The sequence below is a fragment of the Clinocottus analis genome, unplaced genomic scaffold (assembly GCF_023055335.1).
Source record: "Clinocottus analis isolate CAN_PGR_092001 unplaced genomic scaffold, fCliAna1.0.p SCAF_31, whole genome shotgun sequence".
Classification (NCBI taxonomy): domain Eukaryota; kingdom Metazoa; phylum Chordata; class Actinopteri; order Perciformes; family Cottidae; genus Clinocottus; species Clinocottus analis.
This window is the reverse complement of record NW_027176054.1, coordinates 1321419-1346914: the sequence shown is the minus strand read 5'-3', so window position 1 is coordinate 1346914 and position 25496 is coordinate 1321419. Positions and strand designations below refer to the sequence as shown.

At 41.3% G+C, this 25496-nt stretch overlaps 1 protein-coding gene and 1 long non-coding RNA gene across 2 annotated transcripts; both read left to right on the top strand.

The window, feature by feature from the left end:
- Positions 1–555: 555 nt before the first annotated feature.
- Positions 556–6762, top strand: LOC137798679 (endothelial cell-selective adhesion molecule-like). The gene is made up of 8 exons (XM_068595580.1): positions 556–604; positions 1752–2108; positions 2772–3116; positions 4834–5094; positions 5526–5619; positions 5734–5794; positions 6202–6398; positions 6521–6762. Exons 1-8 carry the CDS (start codon positions 556–558, stop codon positions 6588–6590), a joined length of 1434 nt encoding a protein of 477 aa, XP_068451681.1. The 3' UTR covers positions 6591–6762.
- A 15885-nt stretch (positions 6763–22647) lies between these two features.
- On the top strand, positions 22648–23248 carry LOC137798724 (uncharacterized). The gene is made up of 3 exons (XR_011079386.1): positions 22648–22672; positions 22760–22823; positions 23133–23248. It is a non-coding gene; the product is annotated as an uncharacterized lncRNA (long non-coding RNA).
- Positions 23249–25496: the final 2248 nt, after the last annotated feature.

The window sequence follows — 25496 nt, the reverse complement described above, 5'->3', positions numbered from 1 at the left end:
TGATAATATCTCTTGTTACGAAGAAAAACATCTATTATCTTTCCAAAACACTAATGTGAAGAGGACAAAATGAGTAAATGATGGTGTTACAACAGATAAATGTAATGCAAGATTTTAGAATGAATCTTCCTGATTAAGTCCAAAAAATGGAATTAGAAATGAAAAAAGAAGTTCATATTATTCATTTGTGAACATAATCCCATCCACTATATCACTGATGATGATTATATGAAATAAAAGCTTCACATGAAACAGCTACTAGTGAACATTGTAATGTCAATGAGTATTTTAGCAACTGTGGCGCCTCCATGTGGCCAGAATAGGTAGTGCAGGTACCTGTACACTGTACTGTACATGACCTGTGTGGTCTCTGCAAGATGAATCCTACTGACTTTTAGAGGGCCATGTAAACAGCGTGAAAACCGTTCATCATGACCACAGAAGACAGAAGCTGACTTCAAGACAACATCCTCCTTTTTAATGTAGAAACGTTGACGGTGACTTCAGACATAAAGAGTTTTAATCTTCCTGCTGATTCAACAGAGAGGAGCAGCGATGAGTCCAACAGCAGCCAGAGGATTCCTGTTCCTCCTCTGTGTACAAGGTACTGTACATCTATATTCATATGTGAGGCCGTTAGCGCAGCTCAGACAAAAGAGGAAGCTGTGTTTTTAGTTAAGAAACAGATTTCATGTTTTAAAATGTGCTGCAAGATGAACTTTTCTCTCTTTAGATTGAAGTCTTGACAGGACGACCAACACAGAGCTGTTTTTAACTGCAGCAGCATCTCTGTACACTTTAACTTCAACATGATACACTTTAGAAACTGAAGAATTGTGCACCATCAAAGACAGTAAAGTTGTGTTTATGTGGATGAAAGTAATGACTGTACCAACATTAACAAAGAAAACATGCTCTGAATAATGTGTTTAGTCAAATTCATCCTGTTGTGTAACTTCCTCCAGTCGTTCATCAGCGTCTCCATCATGAGACAGAGAGGCTGTAACAGCCGCGTCTTAAAGGGGACGTGTGGAGGATGGCGACATCTAGTGGTGACGTTGGAGATAGCAGTTGCTTTTTAATCTTGTAATTGATTTGCCACTTTGTAATATCTTTGTTTCTCTTTGTAGTCGTTTAATGTTTCTTTCTTGTCATTTTAAGTCTCTTCCTGGTTGGTTTGTGTCTCATTGAGTGACAGTTTGTCGGCTCCTCAGAGGCCCAAAGAGAAGCCATGTCGGTGATTTTATCACCAATAAAATAAGTAATTTACCTTTTGAAAATGTGATTCACATCTGAAGTGTGTGTTTGTTTGTGGTGACCTTTGAAAGCCTTTACTAGTCAAATGTTTTTAAAAATCAGATGAGACGTCGAGCTGTGTCCGCACAAGGTTAACAGATCTAGAAATGTGAAAGACAATAAGTGGCAAAAAAATTAAATAGTGTCAGTGTGATTGCTAAAGTCACTTTTAAACTAATTTAAACAAGAGAGACGTGCATGTAGTAAAATAAAATGCAAATAAGAAAGATTAAGATGTTTTACTCCAAAAAGTACAGCAGAAGTTTTTGTGACTGCAGCAGTGGCTTTCAGACTTAGGCCTTCAATGAGTGCTGTGTCGTCCACATCACGGGCGGATTCGGGGGGAAAAGTTTCCCTGGAGTTACTTTTTGTAAAAGCAGTTTGGTTCAGTTCTAGAAAGAAAGAAAAGTCAAAGAAAGTCTGTTCTCTGATGTCATGAATCTTCTGTCTTCCAGTGGTTCAGGGTCAGGATGGCTGGGGAGTGACTTACACTCCTACTGAGATCTGTGCCTTCAAGGGATCAACAGTGAAGATACACTGCAGCTACACATACCCATCTAGGTTCAACGACCTCACAACACAAGTTAGTGAAACATTTTGGTTCACTAAAGAGAGTAACGGTGTTTATGTGGATCTGACAACGGACCCGGAGTATTCAGGTCGTGTGACGTCTCGCTGTGAAGACAAACAATGCTCTCTGATCATCACAAACCTGAGAGACAGCGACTCGGCTGAGTACAAGTTCAGGTTCACCACAAATGAACCAAGTGGGAAATACACCGGTTCACCTGGAGTCTCTCTGTCTGTCACAGGTAACACTTTCACCTGGAGTTTAGTTTTCAATATGTATATCTGTGTTTGTTTATGTGTGTAAATGAAGACTTCTGCTCCTTATTCACATGTTCAGATCTCCAGGTGAAGGTGAGCGGATTAAAGGTCTACAGTGATTCTAACTGGGCCGTGTTGACGTGTCAGAGCAGCTGTCTTCCACCTGGTCATCCTCACTACGTCTGGTACAAGAATGGACTGATCTTCAGGGGACAAACGTCTAAGTCGTATTCAGGCTCCTTTTATCCTGCAGACAACATTTCCTGTGCTGTTAGAGGACATGAGGCCGTCCGCTCTCCTTCAGTGTGTGAGTTCACTGACCTTCACTCTGCTTTTCATTCTTCATGATCTGGTGGTTTGGACATTATTGAATTCATTGATATAGTTATAATACTAAAACTAATAAAACATAATCTACCGTTCTCCTTAGCTCTGAGTTACCTTTTTAATGAAGGCCAGCGTTTGACCAATCGGAGGGGAAACAGCATTTTGGATTTATAATTTATATCTCTTAATACTCTCTTTCTTTGGGTTACTTAATACCACATGGATAAGTTTACATTGTAGTTGCTTGAAAACCCGGCGCGTCTCATACCGCGTTGGTATTTGACTTCCTGTGGTTCCTGATGTGCTTTGTTGTGTAACAGTGATACAAAGGCAGAAGGACTGGAGAGTGACCTACACCTCTACTGAGCTCTGTGCCTTTAAAGGATCAACGGTTAACCTGCGCTGCAGCTACACATACCCGTCCACGACAAAGTCAACAGTTCAGACCTTCTGGTTCACTAAAAAGGAAGGTGGTGCACTTGTGGATCTGACTACAGACCCTCAGTATTCAGGTCGCGTGATGCATCAGTGTGATGAGAACGACTGCAGTCTGAGGATCACAGACCTGACAGAGATCGATTCAGCTGAGTACAAGTTCATGTTCCTGACAAAACAACCAGAAGATAAATATAGTGGCTCACCTGGTGTCACCTTGTCTGTCACAGGTAACGTTTGCTCATTACCATCAGCTTGAGTTTCTTCTTTCTTTGCGTTTGTCGATGGTTGATTCTACAACAACGTCTCTGTTGGTTCATCACAGATCCACAGCTCCAGATAAAAGTGAAGAGATCAACAGTCGGCCGGCCTCCTACCTGGACGGAGCTCACATGTCACACCGACTGTCAGCTGCCTGAAGAGTCGTCCTACATCTGGTACCAGAATGGAGAGAAAATGAAGGAAGAAAAAGTGTATTTCCATCCACACCCATTACATCCTGCAGACAACTATTCTTGTGCCATAAAAGGACACGAGACGTTCCCCTCTCCTTCGGTCTGTGAGTCTCACCCAAACAGTCCAGGACCAGTCGAACGTATTGTTCAGCTCTATCACAGTTTTAGTTCCTTCTTTAATATTTAAGCAATAAGGGACGAGAGGCAGTACTGTATCGTCAATAATGAAGCTTGAACTGTACATTATTGTAGATACAGTACTGCCTTGAGCCCCTTATTGCTTTTATGATACGGTTACCAGACATTATGAATAGTAATAGTAAGCTGCCTTTCAGCACAAAACAGTTGTAGCCACCAAAAGTTGTGTAACTTGAGTAACCGGGTCATGATTTCTAGAAAGAAAAGATCATTTTTTATATGCATCGTTTGGCACTTGAGCGCCACGAGCCGAGTAGCTTTTACTTCCATTATATTGAAGAGAAGACAGACATTTCCAACAGTAAGAAAAACACTAGATGAATGAAAAGCACGACAGGTAAGAGGAAAATATGTATTTTTGATTTTAGAGTGAACTGTCCCTTTAAGTTTAAGCTCCATCAGCAGCACTCTGGCCAACAGCAAAAATCAAACAAATAGAACATGTAGTTTTACTTTATTTATTTTTCTTCCTGGATGAATAGTTATTTGTAGGATACAAACTGTTCAGGAAATCTTTCTTTAATTTTTAAAACATTCACGTCATAAAGTGAATGTATGTTTATTAATTTCTCCTCCAGATGCTCCAAAGCTTCCCTCTGTGTCAGTGAGTCCCTCTGGTGAGATAGTGGAGGGCAGTTCAGTGACTCTGACCTGTAGCAGTGATGCTAACCCAGCAGCTAGCTACACCTGGGACAAGAGGGATGGAAATCTCAAACTTCTCAATGAAGGACGTCAGCTCGACTTCAGCTCCATCCAGTCCTCTGACTCTTTACAGTATTACTGCACAGCTGAGAACCAGCTGGGGAGGAAGAGATCTGAATTCATCTCTATTGATGTGCAGTGTGAGTAAAATACAGCAACAGAGAAGAAACATTTGTTCCGAGTTGTCCGTCCAAGATGTCTAAATAAAGATGCTATTGATTAACTTATAATAATCTATATTCATATCCAGACGCTCCAAAGCTTCCCTCTGTGTCAGTGAGTCCCTCTGGTGAGATAGTGGAGGGCAGTTCAGTGACTCTGACCTGTAGCAGTGATGCTAACCCAGCAGCTAGCTACACCTGGTACAAGGGGAACCAAACACTGCTTCAAGGACCAGAAGGTGTTTGTCGTTTCACCTCCATCAGCTCTGAGGACAGAGGGATCTACTACTGCAAGTCTGAGAATCCACATGGAAGCATTGACTCTACATCTCTATTTTTAAATGTCCAGTGTGAGTACAAAACATTAGCTCTTCTCTTGAGCCAAACTCTGCACATCAGTGTTAATCGATTTGTATGTATTTCTCCTCCAGATGCTCCAAAGCTTCCCTCTGTGTCAGTGAGTCCCTCTGGTGAGATAGTGGAGGGCAGTTCAGTGACTCTGACCTGCAGCAGTGATGCTAACCCAGCAGCTAGCTACACCTGGTACAAGGAGGATGAAGACTCACCAAAAGCATCAGGACACATCTTCACCATCACTGACTTCAGAGATGAACACAGTGGGAATTATTCCTGTGAAGCCCAGAACACCAGAGGACGCAGTAACTCCACCTTGTATCTCATCACTATGTCAGGTCAGTCATTCTCATCAGGACCCGTCACTTACACGTTATCTTAACAATCCTGTTCAACCAGCAACACACAGCAAACGCTCACTTGGAATCAGCAGTAGCACGATGTCAGCTACGTTGTTTTAAACATGAAAATCCATTTCACAACTATTTTATTTCTTTAATGCGACCTTTAACTCAACTGCTTCACACTTTCCTTTGAGGTCACAGATGCATAAAGAAGTATATCATCTGCATAGAGAAGATCTTGAGGTCCTAAAGATTCTGTCACATCGTATTGTTCTTCTGTTATGGGGCAACAAAAGCAAGCAAAAGTAGATTTTATTTAGAATGCTTCTGCATCAATATAATTGTATTTCTAATGATCAGTTTCTATTGGAAACAAACAACCTGTCATCCCATAATCATTGTCCTGCTTCATCACTGTTTCCCAGGTTCACTGACAGCAGCAGTTCTTGGAGCAGCTGTTGGATCAGCCATTGCTGTTTTCCTGGCTCTCATGATCCTCGCTGCCTTCCTATTGATCAGGTGAGTTCAGCTTCACTGTGATTATGTGCAGACATCTTGTATCTGGTATTTGATCAGTTGTTGAGTAACTTTACTTGATCATTAGTTTGTTACTTCATCATTTCTTCTGTCCAGAAGAAGGAGGTCCTCCAACCAAACCAGCAAGCCTGCAGAGAGACCAGACACCAACACTCAGGTGAGGATGAAGAAGAGCTCAGGTGAGGAAGAAGAAGAGCTCAGGTGTCACAAAGAGGAGAAACACACTGGGTTTCCTTCAGTGTAACTGGTTGAAAACTAGACATTTACTATTTTGAGCCTTTTGACTCGACCAACAGCTTTTTTCTTAAACTGTAAGGAGCCGAGCCGAAGACACTGATATCAACACTGAGTGATGTGGCTTTAGCCCTTTCATTTTTCTGGGAGGATGAACACCTCTCCAGCCACAGATACACAACGTGTGAGACGTTTGTAAATGAAGGGGAACTTCAGCGCCCTCTGCTGGTGACCAGGAGGCATTACATCAACAAAAACCTCAGTTTCTTTAACTTTGAAACTGCAGTTTGATGCCACAACATGAGAATGATGTCTTGTGTATTGGTGCAGATTGCCCCGGTGGAGGAAGATCTTTGCTACGCCAGCGTGAACTTCTCTAAATACAACGAGGAGCTTCTGTACTCCAACGCCGTGGCAGCTCGACCCCGCAGACGCAAGGAGGAAGAGTTGAATGTGGAGGAAGAAGAGGAAGAAGAGGAAGTGACCTACACAAGTGTCCAGTTTAAGAGCGCCAGTGCTGCCAACAAGTGAGTCTGTTACAGTCTTTCTTTGCCACACAGAGTTTATTCCCACAGTTTTAACGCCGTTTAAACCTGTTCTTGGTTAATATTGAGAGTTTACTGTCTTTCTTTCTTTCCTTCTTTCACAGGTCAAGACGCCAAGAAGCCGTGGACGATTCTGCACTTTACAGCTCAGTCATCAAACCACCAAGAGGATGAACACGGCTCAGATCTCCGTTGCTTTACAGCGTTTTAGCAGGTTCAACACACATGCATGAATATACCATATTAATCATCGCTATGGCTTCCAGCATCTTTAGATCAAGCTTTTTTTAAAAACCTTATCTTTCAGCTCTTAAACTCCTCTTCGCCAGCGTTTTAGTGCATTTTGTAAAAAGACAAGTAAAAAAACATGTTTACTGAAATCTTAAGTCAAGAGGTAAAAATGTTGCCTGCATCATTTCAAGTGTTGACTGTAAAAAAAAAGAAGTTAATTCTGTAATAATAAATAAAAAAATTATGACATGATTTTGATAAATTCATGATTCCTTCATTCCATCTTGAGGATTGACGTCATCGGTCTGCTCATGAATATTCATAATGTCAAGAGGAAGGAAGCCAGGCCGGTTTTAAACAGCAGCTCTGTTCCAAGAAGACTCAAAGCTTCAAGACAACATCCTCCTTTTTAATGTAGAACGGTGACTTACAGCGACATCTAGTGGCGAGGTTGCAGATTGCAGTTTCTGTCATCTATGTGTGATTGATTTGCCTCTACAGGAAATACTGATATTTCACTTTTACTGCAGGGGTGAATTGTGTGTTTCTGCTGGAGGCGGTGTTGATGGTAAAGTGTGATGACAGCAGGAAGGAAGGCGTCTGGTTCCTCTCCTCCACCCACAGTGAGAGACGCAGCTCTGCATGAAGCCTGCATGCAACAGAGAGAAACACTTCATGGCAGCGTATTCCTGCTGAGCTTATTGTGTAGTCCTTCTTCCTCCTTGTAGTTGTACTAGTTGTTGTACTTTCTTTGACCCCGTGACGTTTTTCCATCGAGGTCAAGAAAGTGGTTAGGAGACTTAGGGCCAAGGTCATGTGAGGTCACCGCAGGGGAGGTGAGACTGTGAGATTTACAGTATGATAGGAAGAGCGTCTTTAGTTTGCAAAACGTTTCTTCATTTCAACTCGGGGATGTACAGACGACCAGCAGCTCATGCATGCTAATCATCTAAAGAGGAAGCAAGGCTTTTTCTTTTTTTATCAGCTCATAAGTTTTCTTTCACGACCACATCCCTATTTTGAATAACTGACAACGCTCAGGACAGTTTTTAACAGAAATGAGCGGAGCAGCTATGAGTTTAACAACAGCCACGAGTGTGTTTGTCATCTTCCTTCTGTCTGCATCAGGTACCGTCCACATTTATATTAATGACTTTTATATTTTTATTGCTTAGGCTTCTTTCACCAACGAGGATTCACTCAAAAAACCTGATTGACTTTAACTTTCTTCAAGGAAAGCTGATTATTTGTGCTAAACCCATCTCAAAGAGGCCGGCATTTTGAAAGTTAAACCTGGGATCCAGTGTTAATTTACACTTGAGGGAGTGTAAAGACAACACTGGATCAGTTTAAAATGTAATCTTCTTCATAAAAAGCCAGTCTTGATGCATTAGTTAAGGGGCCGACTCGACCCAGTTGAGTTTTATAGTGAATTCTCAAGAAAATCGGCTGAGAAAGAACATTTTTCTGGAGCTGAAGAGTAAGATTGGACCTTTTGTACTTCATGTTGTTTTTATCTTCTAGGATTTGGCCAAATTGCTTCATTAAAGCACACAAGTCTGTGAGAGTGAGTGTGAGAGAGTGTGACAGAGTGACCTCAGAGTGCCACCAATAAGACTTTATATTGCCATCCTGGAGGTTTAGAGTTTCACTTCCGTCTTCTGCATTTTCTCCCCCGTCACACGCCCGACCACAGACAGAAAGCCAACCGAGCAAGCCGATCGCTTTTTTTTCACTTTGCTAATAATTGATATTCAGTTTTCTCTCCTCCTCAGAAAAGAAGTACAGTGACGTTTCCTCACCGCGCCTTCAAACATGTTTCTGATGTTTAACTCGTTACTTTCCTGTGATGCGTCTTCTCTCAAATATAAACATGTGAATAAACACTTGATCAGACTTGTCATTGGACAATATCAACATACATTTAACCCGTCAATGCTTTTTATGAATCTGCGTATAAGGAAAATACCAAAGAAAACTAATATTTATTTGAATAGTTTTTATAGTTTTTTTTAAAATAGTTTTTCTAGTTAAAAAACAATGAAAACCATGATAGAGATGTAAGTGCCTTAAGCTTTTAAGTGTTTCAAAAAGAAGGAAGTAGCTTTAACACATGAAGCACAGACTTCTATACAACCAGAGGAGTCGCCCCCTTTTGGTCAGGAGAGAGAATGCAGCTCTAACACATGAAGCATAGACTTCTATACAACCAGAGGAGTCGCCCCCTGGTGGTCAGGAGAGAGAATGCAGCTCTAACACATGAAGCATAGACTTCTATACAACCAGAGGAGTCGCCCCCTGGTGGTCAGGAGAGAGAATGCAGCTTTAAGACATGAAGCATAGACTTCTATACAACCAGAGGATTCGACCCCTTGTGGCCAGGAGAGAGAATGCAGCTTTAACACATGAAGCATATACTTCTATACAACCAGAGGAGTCGACCCCTGGTGGTCAGGAGAGAGAATGCAGCTTTAAGACATGAAACATAGACTTCTATACAACCAGAGGAGTCGCCCTCTGGTGGTCAGGAGAGAGAATGCAGCTTTAACACATGAAGCATAGACTTCTATACAACCAGAGGAGTCGCCCCCTGGTGGTCAGGAGAGAGAATGCAGCTTTAAGACATGAAGCATAGACTTCTATACAACCAGAGGAGTCGCCCCCTGGTGATCAGGAGAGAGAATGCAGCTTTAAGACATGAAGCATAGACTTCTATACAACCAGAGGAGTCGCCCCCTGGTGGTCAGGAGAGAGAGTGCAGCTTTAAGACATGAAGCATAGACTTCTATACAACCAGAGGAGTCGCCCCCTGGTGGTCAGGAGGGAGAATGCAGCTTTAAGACACACCATGATTGGCTTCACTCTTCAGTCCCAGAAGTCCACACATTGAACTCTGTCCTCTGATGTTATGACTGATCCTGGTTTCTGGTTTCTGGTTTCTCTTCCAGTGATTCAGGCTCAGACTAACAGCAGAGTGATTTCCGATCCCACTATGATTTGTGCCTTCAAAGGATCAACAGTGAACTTAACGTGCCGCTGCACACCACCCTCCAGAATAAATGACGGTGATGCAACAGTTGAGAGGGCCTTCTGGTTTACTGAAACACAGGATCAAGACCCGGTGGATCTGAGATCGGACCCAGAGTACGCCGGTCGAGTGCAGGTCAGTCGTCTCGACAGCGTCTGCACTCTGACCATCGCTGACCTGAGAGAGAGCGACTCGGCAGTGTACAGGTTCAGGTTCACCACGGACCGACCGGACTGGAGAGACACCAGAGGACCCGGAGTCACTCTGACGGTCACAGGTAACACTTCTTGTTGTGCAGGTCAGCTCCACGGGTTCAACATGTAGGAAACACTGACGGGGTCTCCGATGAGAGTTCATATGTTTTGTTTCTTCACAAATCTAGGTTTCCAGGTGCAGATCAGAATAACATCATCATGTCTAAGAAACCCTTGTATGTGGGCTGACCTGAAGTGTGACAGCAGTTGTCTTCCAACTCATCAAACTTCCTACAGCTGGTACGAGAACGGAGTGAAAATTTGGAGAGAAGAGAAATCTTTTAATCACTACTTTTACTTGAAAGACAGCTATTCCTGTGCTGCGAGAGGATACGAGGCGTTCCCGTCTCCGTCAGAGTGTAAGTTTCCTCCACAGACTTCCACTCACATGACGCTGTGCAGCTACAAGCTTTCACGCACGTGTGTTTTTATGCCGATGCAGTTACTGCATTGAAGCGTTTTCTTTTTAAAGTAATAACCACAAATGTTTCATTTGTTTAGGTGTTAAAGGTCAATCCTGCAACAGTGTGACGTACGCAAACAGAAGAATCTGTGCCTTCAAAGGCTCGTCAGTGAACATTTCTTGCACATATAACGGTTTTTACAATATCAAATCTAAATACTGGTTCAACCGTGATCAACCAGAGGACCTGAGTAAAGACCAGCGGTATGAAGGTCGCGTTCAGGTCGTGGAAACAGAGAGAGGACGCTCCACTCTGACCATCACTGACCTGAGAAAGAGCGATTCAGTCGAGTACCGCTTCAAGTTCAAAACGTGGGACTTTGCCTGGGGGACCAGTTTACCTGGTACAACGCTGACCGTCACAGGTACAGATGAACACAAAGTGATCGCTCAGTTAATGTAGCAGACGTGTCAGAATTCATCACCATGATTATACTTCAGTGTAAACCAGAGTTTTAATAGCTAATATTTCATCAGTAACCTCTGTGTAGCATTACAATCACAGCAAAGCTCATGTAGCGGCTGGCGCATCAGCTAGCTAACGTGAGTTTGCTAATCTCGTCATGATATCATGCTAATGTTATACTGCTAATGTTATCATGCTAATGGTATCATGCTAATGTTATAGTGCTAATGTTATCATGCTAATGTTGTCATGCTAATGTTATACTGCTAATGTTATCATGCTAATGTTATCATGCTAATGTTATAGTGCTAATGTTATCATGCTAATGTTGTAGTGCTAATGTTATCATGCTAATGGTATCATGCTAATGTTATAGTGCTAATGTTATCATGCTAATGTTGTCATGCTAATGTTATACTGCTAATGTTATCATGCTAATGTTATACTGCTAATGTTATCATGCTAATGTTATACTGCTAATGTTATCATGCTAATGGTATCATGCTAATGTTATAGTGCTAATGTTATCATGCTAATGTTGTTATGCTAATGTTATACTGCTAATGTTATCATGCTAATGTTATACTGCTAATGTTATCATGCTAATGTTATACTGCTAATGTTATCATGCTAATGTTATACTGCTAATGTTATCATGCTAATGTTATAATGCTAATGTTATCGTGCTAATGTTATACTGCTAATGTTATCATAATAATGGTATCATGCTAATGTTATACTGCTAATGTTATCATGTTAATGTTATACTGCTAATGTTATCATGCTAATGTTACCATGCTAATGTTATACTGCTAATGTTATCATGCTAGTGTTATACTGCTAGTGTTATACTGCTAATGTTATCATGCTAATGTTATACTGCTAATGTTATACTGCTAATGTTATCATGCTAATGTTATACTGCTAGTGTTATACTGCGCTGCGTCAAGACTTTAGTCTCTTTTGCTCAGCTTTCAGCTCGAGTGTCACACGGTCTGAAAAGAGATTCAAATGTACATAAGAAAGTGGTAGATTGTGCACGGTGTCATTTCACATCACATGTTCCTCGTTCACAGAGCCAGATGTACAGGTGCAGGTGATCTGGTCTTCCACTGGTCCGAAGCTGATTTGCCACAGCAGCTGTTTTCTTTCGGGCCGTTCGTCCTTCGTTTGGTACCAGAATGAAACCAAAAAGGTTCCAGATGAAACATCTCCTTCTTACGGAGGATACGTCGATCCCTCCAACAGTTATTCCTGCGCTTACCAGAGCCACCGCTCCCCTCCAGTGTGTGAGTTTACGCCAAAACGTTTTCACTGTTTAGGACACCACCATACTTTAAATGTGGAGGAGTGATGTAAAGACACAGTATACATCTATTGTAGAGGCCTGTCAATCACACTAAGCCCTAAAACATCCCATGCTTTTTAGTAAATGACCATAATTTACTAAATGAACATTTTGCTGTATTGAAGAAGACTTGAAACTAGAGATTGAGAATTTTTACTGAAGGAATACGTCAAGAGAGAAGTAGAGTCGTTTATATAGACTTCTATACAACCAGAAAAGTTGCCCCCTGGTGGTCAGGAGAGAGAATGCAGCTTTAACACATGAAGCATAGACTTCTATACAACCAGAAAAGTTGCCCCCTGGTGGTCAGGAGAGAGAATGCAGCTTTAACACATGAAGCATACACTTCTATACAACCAGAAAAGTTGCCCCCTGGTGGTCAGGAGAGAGAATGCAGCTTTAACACATGAAGCAGAAACTTCTATACAACCAGAGGAGTCTGTTTGGTTTGTGTGTAAAGAGGCATCAGTTTGTCAGCTATGAGCTGATAGTATCGGTCTTGTTTCCACAGCTTGTTTCTGCTGCCACCTAGTGGCCAAAAGACAAACATATTGTGTGAATATCAGACTCAATTGTCAACTCATCACATCACAGTCTCACGAAACATCACAATACTTCAAACACACACACACACACACACACACACACACACACACACACACACACACACACACACACACACACACACACATCTAGGATCAACGAGTCTAAATTAAACTCACACTAATGCTTCCAAGGGCCTCATATTGAAGAAGAAGTACTCTTTTAAGATATTTTACATGAGTTAAAGTAGTAATGCCACAGTTTAGAAATACTTTGTTACAAGTTAAAGTCCTGCATTTAAAACTAGGGAAAACTCACCATCGTCATATATATTACACAGTATCGTAGGATTATAGTCATTGCTGCAGTGAGGTGGTCATCACTTTAATATTTTATCTGAACCTATAACAGTAAATTATATTTTAAAACCCAATGTGATATATACAAACATTTAAAAATCTGAATCCTAGTAGTACCTAGAAATTAAAGTCATAAAAACAATTGTCTTTTGAAGTACCTACACTAAAAGTATAAATGAAGGCACTCTGTGGAGCTTTTGACCACCGGTAGTGCTAAAGAGCAATTTATTTTACGAGTTCTTCATCGTGCAAATGCAAAAACAAAACATGCAAACATGACCGCTGGCTTCTCCAGGTAATACTCAAACGAGTGTAATACTGAGAAAGCGATGACGTAGAGATGTTTTTGTTATGATGAAAGTATTAATATGTGTCTCCAGATGCTCCGAGGCTTCCCTCAGTGGTGACGAGTCCCTCTGGTGAGATAGTGGAGGGCAGTTCAGTGACTCTGACCTGTAGCAGTGATGCTAAACCAGCAGCTAGCTACACCTGGTACAAGGAGAACCAACCAGTGCTACATGAAAGACCTCAGCTCGTCTTCCGCTCCATCCAGTCCTCTGACTCTGGAAAGTACCACTGCACAGCTGGGAACCAGCTGGGGAGGAAGTCTACACAAGTCTCTATTGATGTGAAGTGTGAGTAAAGAAAGAGCTCATTTAAAAATCTTGTTCCCTGTGTTTGAGTCGTCGTAGGAACCTCAAATTAATTCCAATACGTGTGTTTATTGTATGTATTTGTTCAGCAAAGTCTTGAGAAAAAAATGTATATCTGCAAAAAAAATCATTTTTAAAAGATATTTTGATGGTAACTATGAACATCCAGCATGATATGAGCCAAATACCAAAATAAAGCCTCCCGGAGCGTCAATAAGACACCTTTTTGGAAAGATTAGGACCTAAAGAATCAGAACCTACAACAAAAAATCACAATAAAACAAAGTCTTGGCTTGTTGATGAAGGAGTTTCAGTCAAAGAAACCTGTGTCGTTCGGTTCAAAAATTGGAAAAATTACATATTTTATGCCAAAATATTGTTTGAATGGAGCATGGACTAGGATTAGGACCTAAAGAATCAGAATCTGCAACAAAAATCACAATAAAACAAAGTCTTGGCTTGTTAATGGAGTTTTTTTTTTTTTTTAAACTGTCGTTTGGTTCAAAAATTGGAAAAATGTGACGTATTTTAAGCCAAAACATGGTCTGAATGGAGCATGCTGGGACTTAAAATTGGGGTGGGAGGATTTTCGCGCACCAAAAGGTGAAATGATAAAAATCTCTGTTAACTCGTCTCCTCCAGACGCTCCAAAGCTTCCCTCTGTGTCAGTGAGTCCCTCTGGTGAGATAGTGGAGGGCAGTTCAGTGACTCTGACCTGTAGCAGTGATGCTAACCCAGCAGCTAGCTACACCTGGTACAAGGGGAACCAAACACTGATTCAAGGACCAGAAGGTGTTTATCACTTCACCTCCATCAGCTCTGAGGACAGAGGGATCTACTACTGCCAATCTGAGAATCAATACAGACGGATCAACTCTACGTCTCTCACCTTGGACGTCCAGTGTGAGTACAAAACATCACCAAACCCCTTTGACACTCCAGTGTTAGTAAAAGGAAAATAGATATCCATCATAAACAAGCAAAACTTTAACCGTCCTACCAGCTGCAGACCACAAAGAGCCACTTGGTTACTTTTTCAACCTGGACCCTATTTCCTTGTGTTTGTGCCTAAATTACCAACAAATTCTGAGATTGGTCCGGTGTGGAGCGACATCGCCGTAGACAGTGTCGTTGAAGTCAAATAAAAGTGTTTGTTATCACCTTGCTAGGCTGTGATTGTTAATATAAGTGCATCTCGCTCCCCGTCAGTCACTTAGACACTGAAACACGGGAGAATATAGGTTTCAAAATACTGTCGTTACCCTTTCAGGGTAGAAACTTGCAGTTACCTGCTTCACACGAAGCAACCATTAGATTTACATTGTGAATCTTTCACGGTGGTAAAAAGTTGAAAGGGTCACCTAATCTCTACCACACATATATACATGTTGCCTTAATAAATCCTGCCATAATCTGCAGAAATATTTATTCTATACGTCTCCTCCAGACGCTCCAAAGCTTCCCTCTGTGTCAGTGAGTCCCTCTGGTGAGATAGTGGAGGGCAGTTCAGTGAATCTGACCTGTAGCAGTGATGCTAACCCAGCAGCTAGCTACACCTGGTACAAGGAGGATGAAGACTCACCAAAAGCATCAGGACACATCTTCACCATCACTGACTTCAGAGATGAACACAGTGGGAGTTATTACTGTGAAGCCCAGAACACCAGAGGACGCAGTAACTCCATCTTCCATCTGAATGTTGTAGCAGGTAAATAATGTTTACTCACCTGCTTATGTATCCTTTCCCCCTCATCGTCAGTGTTTCCTCTTGATTTTCCAGGAGCGTGGAAGTCAGCGGTCGCGGGGACAACGGCAGTTGTTCTCCTGGCTATCGTGCTCCTCGCCGTCTTCCTGTGGGTCAGGTGAGCAATTCTGTTGCGATATGATCGTGCTCACGAGTTGCATCTTAAATATTGCCCTCTGTTGCCTGAATCCAGCAACTCATCCGTTCTGTTGCTTTTGCTTGTCCTCCGTCATCCAGGAGGAAGAAGTCCTTCACACGGCAGCCTGACGGTGACCAGAGAGCCGACGACAGAGCTCAGGTGAGAAGATAAGAGTTCAAGTATGTCAGAGCCTGAAAAGCGCTTTCTGTCCCTGGTGGTCAGGAGAGAGAATGCAGCTTCAACACATGAAGCATAGACTTCCATACAACCAGAGGAGTCGCCCCCTGGTGGTCAGGAGAGAGAATGCAGCTTCAACACATGAAGCATAGACTTCTATACAACCAGAGGAGTCGCCCCCTGGGGGTCAGGAGAGAGAATGCAGCTTTAATACATGAAGCATAGACTTCTATACAACCAGAGGAGTCGCCCCCTGGGGGTCAGGAGAGAGAATGCAGCTTTAACACATGAAGCATAGACTTCTATACAACCAGAGGAGTCGCCCCCTGGTGGTCAGGAGAGAGAATGCAGCTTTAACACATGAAGCATAGACTTCTATACAACCAAAGGAGTCGCCCCCTGGTGGTCAGGAGAGAGAATGCAGCTTCAACACATGAAGCATAGACTTCTATACAACCAGAGGAGTCGCCCCCTGGTGATCAGGAGAGAGAATGCAGCTTCAACACATGAAGCATAGACTTCTATACAACCAGAGGAGTCGCCCCCTGGTGGTCAGCAGAGCCTAAACCTAACTTTTGTTTCGTAGCTTTTGTTTTTTTGCCGAGTGATACTTAAAAAACAGCCTTCTTACCGTGAGGTAATTGTATGCAAAAGGTCAACAACAAAACGTGCTGATGCTGGAGTTGCGTTTGTCCCGTCAGAACGTGGATCTGGTGTATGACTTGGCGTCTTCACCGGCAGCAGAACAACTCTTCTACTCCAGCGTCCGCTTCACCCAGAAACCGGAAGAGGCCTTGTACTCTAACATCCGGCCAGCTCGGCCCCACGGACGAACCAAGGAAGAACTCGAGGAGGACGAGGAGGACGAGGTCGATTACGCCATTGTCCAAACCGACAGCGCCAGTGGCGACCCGCGGTGAGCAGCATATTTTAATCTCTATCGGATTATTTTTTAGGGGTTTTATACGTTTAACTTCTCCGTCTGCAGAACGAATCGCCAGGAAGACGAAGAGGATTCTTTCGCCCTGTACAGCACCGTCAACAAATGAACACAACACGGATCTGTTCCTGTCATGGGGGCGGGGTGAGACGAAGAGCAACAGTTCAAAAAGAATAAGTGTTTCTAAAAATTCAGGACAGGAGAGGGAAAAAAGGGAGAAGAACGAAAACAGGAATCAAAAACCGGACACAGATAATCTGCAGTACAATCCCACACTGGGGCAGAACAGCAGGGTTCAAACACACAGGGGAGGGGCAGGCGACACAGCAGGGAACAATTACACAGTCAGACAATCACAGGGGCAGGAAGTGCAGGGACACAAGAGGTGACGACCTTCAACCTAACACAGGAACACAAAACACACCAGCAGTTGTTTGTTCGTGGGTTTTCGATGGGGCTAAATATGTGTTTGTGTTTGGTCATTCTTTCTGTAATTATTACTCATTGTTTATTTGTACATACCACAAGGTGGTGTTGTTTCTCCCCCGTTCTGTGTTGTTATTTGGATAAACTGAGCCTTTATTGACACAATAACGCATCAGCACGTTCCGTTTTCTTTTCTTTTTTTGTGTGTCTTTTATATTTATTTTTTGTATGTGTACAAAGAACAAAGAAAATACCAGAGTCAAATTCCATGTACGTGGAAATTTACATCGAATTAAATCTGATTCTGCTGCAATACATCATGTTTATTGAGCAGATATAATAAAAAATGTGACTTACATTTGTCAAAAGTCAGTTTATTTCAGCCTATTATCAAACAAGAAGCAGTGGATATCCAGCAAGCAAAAACATTATGATTGTAAAATGAATAAAATGTATAAATTATTAAATGAAAAACTACATACTGTATAATTGTAAAGTAATAAAAGTTATTTTATCAAGACTTTATACATTGTTGTTCTTGTCTGCGCTGCTTGTGTTTCATGTTAAATGTTTGGTTTATGTATGGTTTATATATATATATATATATATATATATATATATATATATATATATATATATATATATATATATATATATATATTTATATATATATATATTTATATATATGTGTATATATAAATTAATTATATATAAATATATATATATATAAATTTATATATTTATATATATATATAATATATATGTATAATTACACATATATATATATAATTATTTTATATATATATATATATATAAATTAATGATATATATATATAATTAATTTATATATGTATATATATAAATTAATTATATATATATATATATATATATATATATATATATATATATATATATATATATATATATATATCTCCACTTCAGTAGAAATCTCCACTTCAGTAGAAATCTCCACTTCAGTAACTCTGACATGATTGTGACTTTTTTTTTCTTTTGTCATAATTAGGACTTTTCTATTTTAATACGGGTTTGTTTTCTCCTCCAATCATTCACCGGCTCATCGCATCGCTGGTCTGAACAGGAAGCCGGTCTGTTTGGTTCATGAAAGTCTGACTTCTGTCTTCTTTCCCTCATCGCGAGCAGCGGCGATGACTTCAAAAGCAGCCGCAGGTGGATTCATGCTCCTCGTCGCTCTGCCAGGTACCGTCTCCTGCTTTAAATCATGTACAAACAACTTCTTAAATCATCAAAACAAACACTCACCTCTGTTTCTGTGTTGCACGATGTCGTTGTGGTCGCCGTCTTTCAAATATGATGTTTTTTTCTGGGTGGTGATGTTTTTCGCAGGTGGTTTTATTGTGTGAGTCCTGAGCGTCTTCCTGCATCCTGTTCCTTAAACACTCAGGTGGTGTGAGGCTATTGTTGCTTCAATCAACCGCATGTGCATCCTTTGTTTGTTGTTGAGAGAGAACAAGATAACATCTGCCAAGAGCTCCAGAAAAATAGGAACCAAAGCGAGCTGAATCATTTTGTCACCGAGATGTTTCACTTCTCTGTGCGGCAGCGAGTCGCCTCCTGGTTGTCTAAATATAACCACCCAGCAGCAGGTCCCTTCTACGCTTCTATGAAGGCAGGCGGGGAGGAAACAAAGCAGCAAACTGCCAGCGCGGCAATCACTCCAGCAACACTGCCGAGAATTATTTGATTCCCAAAGTCGGGTTCGGGACCCCACAGGTGGGTCGCGGGAGGTTTTGTTCTGGTCCCTAAATACCTTTGCAGAAACTCTTTCAGTCTATTATTTAACGTTTCTGTCTGCAGTCGCGTTGAGACCGTAAAAGCACAGAGAGGGCGGGGCAAAGGGGGCGTGGCCGAGGGGCGGGGCCGAGGAGGCGGGGCCAAAGAGGCTGCTGGCCTTTCCGGTGTGAAACGAGAAGTCAACGTTGAATTTTTTGTTTTGTAGTTACTGAACCTGAGTGTGTGTGTGTGTGTGTGTGTGTGTGTGTGTTTGTGTGTGTGTGTGTGTGTGTGTGTGCAGGTTCATACACATTTTGACATGGATTTTTAACCAAATTTTCACGACTTTTAATCAAATTTCAAGGACTTTAAACCAAATGTCCATGAGCAAACATTGTGTGAAATGTGTGTGTAAACAGTAAAAAGTGATAAAATGTAGTATTTAGACAATAGTTGAATGCACGTCATGAACACATGAATATAACACATTTACAGGACTTTTACTACACTTTTTTTTTGTTTTCATGTTATAATGAAAAGACTGAGATCTCTTGATCACTCCACCTAAATGCACTTATTTGGTTTTATCTAAAAAGTCACAAGGGGTTCACAAAGTTACAAGGGGTCGTGGAAATGACAATAAAATAAATGCTAATTTACGCACAGACGAGTCTTACCAAAAATTTGGTCGCGTTGGTTTGACATTTCATGGGGGAAAAAATTCTGAGAAACCACTTTTAAAAAAAGAGTCTTTCCTGTGTTGTGAATATGAATGCTCTTCCTGCTTCCTGCGTTACAGTGATAACGGGTCGAGGCGACTGGGCAGTGACTTACACTTCTACTCACGTCTGCGCCCTAAAGGGATCGACGGTGAGCTTCCCTTGCACTTTCGCGTACCCGACGACGGGAAAAGCCAAAGTCAAAAAGAGATTTTGGTTCATCAAAGGGAAGATTAATGTGGATCTGAAAGCAGAGTCACAGTACAAGGGTCGCGTGGTGTATGAATTTGATAAGAACGACTGCACTCTGATGATCAAAGACCTGAGAGAAAGCGACTCAACCGAGTACAAGTTCAGGTTCACGACAAACCGACCAGGCAGGTCTTTCACCGGCTCACCTGGAGTCTCTCTGTCCGTCACAGGTAACGTCTTCACGAGGCGTCCAGGAAGCGCTCCTGTGAGCATTATTTCTGTGTGAATTCATGTATTTTAATGACATTTGCTGCTGTTTTCTCGGTTAGATCCAGACCTCTGGGTGCAGGCGACCAGATCCGGGGATGAAGTCGAGCTGAGGTGTCGCAGCAGTTGTGATGAAGCTCCTGATGCTTCATATGTCTGGTACAGAAATAAACAGGAAATGAAGGAAGAAACATCTACTTACAAAGTCTCTTTTAACGATAAGAAGAGCTATTCCTGCGCTGTTGACGGACATGAGGCGTACCGCTCTCTCCCAGTGTGTAAGTCAAAGGAATCATCTCCAAAATATAATACATATATATATATATATATATATATATGTATGTATATATATATATATATATATATATATATATATATATATATATATGTATATATGTATATATATATATATATATATGTATATATGTATATATATATATATGTATATATATATATATATATATATATGTATATATATATATATATATATATATATGTATATGTATATATATATATGTATATATATATATATGTATATATATATGTATATATATATATATATATATACATATATATATACATATATATATATATGTATATATATATATATATATATATATATATATATATATATATATATATATATATATATATATATATATATATATATATATATATATATATATATATATATTCTTGCATATACTTACATTTCTCTTTTAACCAAGTGACGCTTCCTACAAGATCTCCGGATCCACAACGTTGATTAACGTCATTAAAATTGCTGAAATACAGCAAAGCATTGTGGGAAGAGTTCTATCCGAACAGAAAAATGTACCCCAAGTGCGGCTGGGTTGTCTTTTTTTATTCCAACTCCTTGGACGGGACGTTTCTTCGAACGCGCCACACGTCTTAAGCAGAAATTTATGCACATTTTAATACCCAGCATGCCCCACTCCGAGCATGTTTAGGCATAAAGGTTATAACTTTACCATTTTTGAACTAAAATCCTTGGTAACAGGCCAAGGCTTTGTTTTATTATGATTTTTTATAGTTTGGGCCTTGAACCATGGAGTTGGAAAAACCCGAGGGCATTTTTTTTTTTTATTCTTTAAAAAAACAGACTGTGACTATTCTAAGGCTTTGTAGTCCAGAAAAAGATGGGAAACTACGTTCAACCTTGACGTATTTGACATATTCTGGATCCACTCGTTATGTTCTGATCTTTCACAATAAAAGCTCGATACATATATTTGCAGGTGAATATTTGGCTTCTATTTAATATTTGTGTCTTCATTCATGTCTCCTCCAGATGCTCCAAAGCTTCCCTCTGTGTCAGTGAGTCCCTCTGGTGAGATAGTGGAGGGCAGTTCAGTGACTCTGACCTGTAGCAGTGATGCTAACCCAGCAGCTAGCTACACCTGGTGCAAGGAGAACCAAACTCCTCTCAGTAAAGGACCTCAGCTCGTCTTCAGCTCCATCCAGTCCTCTGACTCTGGACACTTTTACTGTGAAGCTGAGAACCAGCTGGGGATAGAGAAGTCTGACTACGTCTCTATTATTGTGAAATGTGAGTTAAACGACTTAACTATGGGAGCAGAAATAGTTTTGATTCCAGTATGTGTCTGTTTGAACCGCCTGGGACACCGTAGTAGCACATTGCTTGTTACGCACACAGCATTACATCCTAGCATCCTAGCATTGGCATTTAATTTCACATGTTCTCCTCCAGACGCTCCAAAGCTTCCCCCTGTGTCAGTGAGTCCCTCTGGTGAGATAGTGGAGGGCAGTTCAGTGACTCTGACCTGTAGCAGTGATGCTAACCCAGCAGCTAGCTACACCTGGTACAAGGGGAACCAAACACTGCTTCAAGGACCAGAAGGTGTTTGTCGTTTCACCTCCATCAGCTCTGAGGACAGAGGGATCTACTACTGCAAGTCTGAGAATCCACATGGAAGCATTGACTCTACATCTCTATTTTTAAATGTCCAGTGTGAGTACAAAACATTAGCTCTTCTCTTGGGCCAAACTCTGCACATCAGTGTTGATCAATTTATACGTATTTCTCCTCCAGACGCTCCAAAGATTCCCTCTGTGTCAGTGAGTCCCTCTGGTGAGATAGTGGAGGGCAGTTCAGTGACTCTAACCTGTAGCAGTGATGCTAACCCAGCAGCTAGCTACACCTGGTACAAGGAGGATGAAGACTCACCAAAAGCATCAGGACACATCTTCACCATCACTGACTTCAGAGATGAACACAGTGGGAATTATTCCTGTGAAGCCCAGAACACCAGAGGACGCAGTAACTCCACCTTTTATCTGGGTGTAGCAGCAGGTGAGTTCCTCCACACTGGAACGTGACGTTGGCGTAAATCTCCCAGCTCGCATTGAGGGAACGGAGGAAGTAGCTGCTGATTCGCTCGCCCTGCCGCCATGGTTTAAAGTGCCAGATCTTACAAACACATTCTCACAACTCAACGTCTTTTCTTTTGGTCTCTCATCTTTTCTTTCATCCGACCTCTTTTGTTTTTAGGAGCATGGAGATTAATAGCTGTTGCCACAGCTCCTGCGTTCTTTCTCGCCGTCTTACTCTTCTCCGTCTTCCTCTGGATCCTGTAAGCGGTTCTGTTTCATAACACTGTTTTTCGTACGTAATTCAAAATGCCTTCATTAAAAATGTTTTTTAAATTAAATTTCCCTAGAAAGAAGAGGTCCACCAAGCCACCGTCTGAGCGTGAGGGAGGCAGGCCAGACACCAGGGAACAGGTGAGGAAGAGGAGGTTGATCTTGGGATCCGACAGCAAAGCCCAACTTTTGATACCAAATCGAGAAAATCTCCCAAATTGGTGTCAAGTTGATACAAGAGTTCCTCATTGGGGACCATCATTCCTGTCCAACCTGAATGCTCCCTTAACTTATTTTTCCTGCTTTCGAAACACATCGAGTTCCCCCGAAAGGTTCTTCGTCCCGTGGGAAAAGGGGCGATACAGTATCTATGAGTGACAGTTACCATAACGTCCATCTTGTCGGCCTGGTCGTCGTCACGTGTCACTTTGAGTCTGATTTGTGCAACAGATGCAACCGGTAGAGCCGGAGGACGGACTTCACTACGGCACTGTCCACTTTTCCAAAAAGCAGGCCGATCCGGTCTACTCCAACACCGGACCGGCTCAGCCTCCACGCCAAGAGGAGGAGCCGATCGTCTACGCCGCTGTGACGTTCAACGCCGCGGCCTCGAGGTGAGCGGCTCCTCACACGAGAACATTGAGTACAACTGACAGTTGGAAACGATTATGTTTTGGACTTAAGATCCTCTCGTTTCATGTATTTTTCCGCCCCTCAGAACCGGAGGTCAGGAAGCTGAAGAGGATCCGGCTGCGTTGTACAGTACAGTCAACAAAAAGATGAATCCCTAATCTACTTTTTTATCTTTAATGACAGGAAACCACATCATGTTTTTAGGAACTATTCCTCAGGACAGGCTCGTCCAAAAATGCTGAATATGTGGCACAGCATGATCACTGTAGTACAATAGACTGGCACGATCCGTCTGGAGACGTCCACCAGCGATAGTCTTTGTCCTCCCGGGCGATCCGCTCCCACAAAACTTCCATTGACCATTTTTAAGAACTGAGTAAAATACAGGTGGTTGACATGGCCAAGCTTTATTTTGGTAAATAACAAGAGCACTTGAATATAAAACAGTGCTTGCAGTGTTAAATTAAAAGAATACGTGAATTGAAACAAGATAGTACTTGTTGTGTTGTATGAACAATACATATTTACATTCAAATGAAGGTATTGTAAAATAAAAGTGATGAAATAACGTATTGTTGAGATGTTTTTTTTTATTTTTGTCAACAACAAAAAAATAAAAAAAGTAGATTTTTTTTTTCTTATTGACCCTTTTTTTTGGTCCTTTTTTTTTTTTTTTTTTTTTTTTGTCCCTAATTTTAAAAAAAATTTTAGGTCCTAATTTGTTTTCTTTTTTTTCCGTCCATTTTTTTTTTTTTTCGTCCTAATTTTTTTATTTATTTGTGTGGCAGAAGTGGGCTTCCGTAGGTCCGTCTCGTTCCTCATGAACGCGACATTCAGGATGCGTGGAGGGGATTTCATTACGTTCACCTGGACTCCAGGATAAAGTAGTTCAGATTTTGGTGTTCTCAATAATTCACATATTAATTATGACAATTTGGACCGACATGGAAGTGAACTGTTTGGCGGAGGCCCACAACCACAATGCGGTAGCTTCTCTTGTTCTGTACGCTTCTTAAAACTTATTTTGGTATTTGTTGTTTACAATAGTCTGGTGTTTTTTTTTTATAAAGCCTGCTACTTCCCTATTGTGTTCTACTCTGGTTAAGAGTGTATTTATACACCAGACAGTAACCTACTGTGTTAGCTCTTTGCTGATGCTAGCTCACGAAGCTTTCCCCACAACTACACCGACAGCAAACCACAACACACACGCGTTGACGTGCTGGATGTCGCTCTGTTTCTGCAGGAGTATTTCAACCAACACGGGATGCTTCATGGACACAAATTAATGCATTTGAAATGCATCCAGTCTGGTTTGGTAGTGACTCAAAGAACTTTGCGGCCCCTGTTAAAAATCCGAGATCCTCAAGGTGTACAGCTGAGGCAATGGGACGGTCTAAGAATACGTCTGTCTTGTTGCATTCGGTCAGTGTTTTCCTCTGCAACACCTCGCTTTCAAAGAAAATCCCATAAACCATTGTCATGCAACGTTTTCTCGGTTTCTTGGAAAAACATATGTTTTGCTGCTTCAAAAACAATCGTCAGTCTCCTTGTTAGCTACGGTTACGACGTCACATGGCAAAACGTAACAAAGCCACAGTCGTAAATAAACGTCAAGATCTTGTAATTACGAGAAAAGATCTCATAATTATGAGATCAGGATCTCGTAATTACGAGATCAGGGGTCTATTTTTTTTATCCAGTGAATGCAATGCGCTTCCTGTAAGAAGGGTAATTTATTTCCATTACACTTTGCATTTCCTAATTCTCCCCTTTTTCCGTGTCCCAACAAGTCCCCTGCAGGTCAAAAGTCCCCGCTTGTCTTTGTTAGTGAAATGACGTTAAAGTCATCAGTAAAATTATTTCTGCATAACTTTACATGAGCTGCAGCGCAGCAGTGAGTGCCTGACAAAGTAGAGGGAGAGGAGACGAGGATGGACCGACTCCTCCTGAGCGTCCTCGTTGTGTCAGGCAAGACTTTACCATCTTTATATTCTTTACTTCAACATTATAACAATACTGTTTAATAATTTATCTCAGTTTTTATTTAACTATTCATAGTGTTTTAAGTAGTTTTTAACTCTTCAGGCTAAAAATTAAATAATGGATTTTGACATAAAAACATGCATTTCATTGACACAAAATGAAATATTTATTATATATTTATACACACACACACAC